Raw genomic sequence first — 2,500 nt, forward strand, 5'->3', positions numbered from 1 at the left:
ACTTCATAATCATGTGACTGAAATAAATCCAGATGGACGGCTGCGAACGAGAATTAACGAAAATTATAGTTTTCGTCAATCGGAAATCTCTCTCTCTCTCTCTCTCTCTCTCTCTCTCTCTCTCTCTCTCTCTCTCTCTCTCTCTCTCTCTCTCTCTCTCTCTCTTTCTCTCTCTCTCTCTCTCTCTCTCCTTCTCTAAATGACATAGATTGCCTGCATCAGTTATATGTTGATTTGAAATAGACCGAGGCCCAGGTCTCCGAGAGCAGCCTTCCTAACGGCCTTCCCGTTGCAGGTGTGGTTCCAGAACCGCCGCGCCAAGTGGAGGAAGCGCGAGAAGGCGCTGGGCCGCGAGAGCCCCTCCTTCCTGGGCGTCGAACATCCCCTCGGGGGGATGCCCGAGCTCCCCCTTCCCCTCGCGCCGCCTCCGCACTCGGTCGCCGCCGCAGCCTCCGCCGCCGACCTCCTGCACCTGCACGCCCTTCACGCCCTCCACCTGCACCCGTTCCTGCATCCGCCTCACGCCGCAGGACTCCACCACAAGGCTACAGGGCCCCCGCCGCCGCCCCTCCATGCGCTCCTGCACCACTATATGCTTCCTCCAGGACTGCCGCTCCTGCACCCCGCCACCAGCGCTGCCCAGGGCATCCACGTCCCTCTCCTGGGCACCTCCACGGCCGCCTCCACGAGTCCCGAGGCGTCTCCTGCCAACTCGCCGCCCATCACGACCCTCGCGACAGCCACTACCACCACCCCGACGGGCGCCCCCGCGTCTCCCCCCGTGGGCCTCCCACTCGACTGCCGCGGCGCCTCCGTGGACCTGCTCCGGCTGAAGGCTCGCCAACACCAGGCCCTCTTGGAGCGGCTCTCGCCCCCCGCGCCCGGAGTGCACGCCTCCTCCTGAGCGTGCTCCGGGCGTGTCCACAAGACCTCCTCGTGCCCTTCGGTATTCAAGAGATGTTTAGTCCGTAATATCAAGTCGTACTCACCCGGGAGGGCCAGTCCCAGGCCGCCTTGACCTCTCAGCTACGAAACACAGCAGTGGAAGGCGTCGAGAGCGATGCCAGTAGCTTTTAGTTCGCATCCCGGGCAGCCTTAGGTCGGCGCCCGCTTGGACCGGGAGGCGTGCGACCTTGTGCTATCGGTAGGCGGAAGGTTGGTATCCTTGTGATGCCGGTAGCCTGAAGGTTGGTACCCCCGGTGTGCGACAGTACCAGTGACGTCACCATGATTCTAGTGTTAAACTTTGTTGTTACTTCAGTCTAGATGGTGGCGCTGTAGGCCGGTAGCGAGCATGCAAAATGATTAATCGTTCATGTCATAATCCCGAGCGCGACGCAGAAAGGCAGCAGGTGGCAGAGACGAGGGCGCCACGCGACTGAGGGCGCCGTCCTAAGTGGCGTTCTTGTGCGGCTCGAGTGTCTCTTCCGGCCTAGCCAGATGATGGTGGCGGCAAACTCTTTAATTACCTCTTTATCATCCTATCATTTGAACAGATCGCTTAATTCACAAAGAATCAGGGGGCCTCATGGGCGCTTGCATTCGTTTCCCGCTCAAATGGGTATTGGAAATAAGGTTGACTTTCCATTGTCTTCATCTTTGTTGGTTAGGAGTCTCTTTGCCAATATTCCCTTTCTTTATTGACAAGTATTCAGGCAATCTGGCCAATTTGTCAAGAAATCAAGGAATTTCAACTTTATTGGTAAGCGTCAGGAGGGCCAATTTTGCTCCTGTCAACACCGCAAAATTGCCCCTATTGTCCCAGGGGCTAAAGCTCAAAATAGACCATTTAAACATCCGTTATTGACAATCGTCAGCAAACCAGCTAATTTTCGGGGCTCACGGGACACTGATGCTAATTAATTAAGGCGGTAAGGTCGTAATTGACGTGGCCCGAGTGGCAGAGAATATTAGGGCGGGTTTATTTGCTCGGTCCTCAACAATACACTCACAGCCAAGCCAAGTTTTCCACCGCTAGCTTTTTTTTCCTGAATATCTCATACACTTTCTCTTATTTCTCGGCCTTTTTCCCATTCCTTTAGGTTTTTATTTGAAAGGAGAAGAGGCTTAGAATTAATTAATCTTTTCTTTAACAGAAAAGTAATTCATTATACTGAAATGAAGGACTATTATTTCCTCGTTTCCCTTGCGTGCCAGATTCTTTCGGCCTCGGATGAATCTCGCTCAACAAGTTTACGCATCAAAATGAAACTTCTTTAACTTTTCTGGTTAAAAGTCGAAGTAAGCTAATAGTCCGCCTCTCAGCTTGTCTCTGTCGAGTTGACGGTAAGGAGCCAATTGACCGACACTCCGTCAACATCGGCCGTGTTTGGCTTCCTGCTGGCCGCGGACTCTCCTTCCGGACCCGTCTGCCGCTGCCTCTAGTCAAGGGCGTCTCGAGGAACTTCCCTCGACTCAGTCAGATTATTTAACCCTTCTGCGGTCGCGGGTTTCCATCTGGTGACTAAAAGGCGTCTGGCAGCTCGGTGTCGGCGAAGGC

General features: G+C 54.5%; 2 protein-coding genes across 3 annotated transcripts in view; both read left to right on the forward strand.

Moving 5' to 3' along the window:
* Positions 1-2,500, forward strand: part of LOC113803102 (cell surface glycoprotein 1) — a 584,687-nt gene that overhangs the window by 263,955 nt on the left and 318,232 nt on the right. The gene's annotated exons all lie outside the window — the stretch shown is intronic.
* Positions 1-2,500, forward strand: part of LOC113806201 (retinal homeobox protein Rx1) — a 24,309-nt gene that overhangs the window by 21,092 nt on the left and 717 nt on the right. For both annotated transcript variants that reach the window (XM_070121926.1, XM_027357328.2), the window contains exon 4: positions 296-2,500. This exon is cut by the window's right edge and continues 717 nt beyond it. In XM_070121926.1, the coding sequence (XP_069978027.1) occupies positions 296-904 (609 nt within the window). In that variant the 3' untranslated portion in view covers positions 905-2,500. The remainder of the gene's footprint in view (positions 1-295) is intronic.

This window comes from Penaeus vannamei, chromosome 5 (assembly GCF_042767895.1).
Source record: "Penaeus vannamei isolate JL-2024 chromosome 5, ASM4276789v1, whole genome shotgun sequence".
NCBI lineage: Eukaryota > Metazoa > Arthropoda > Malacostraca > Decapoda > Penaeidae > Penaeus > Penaeus vannamei.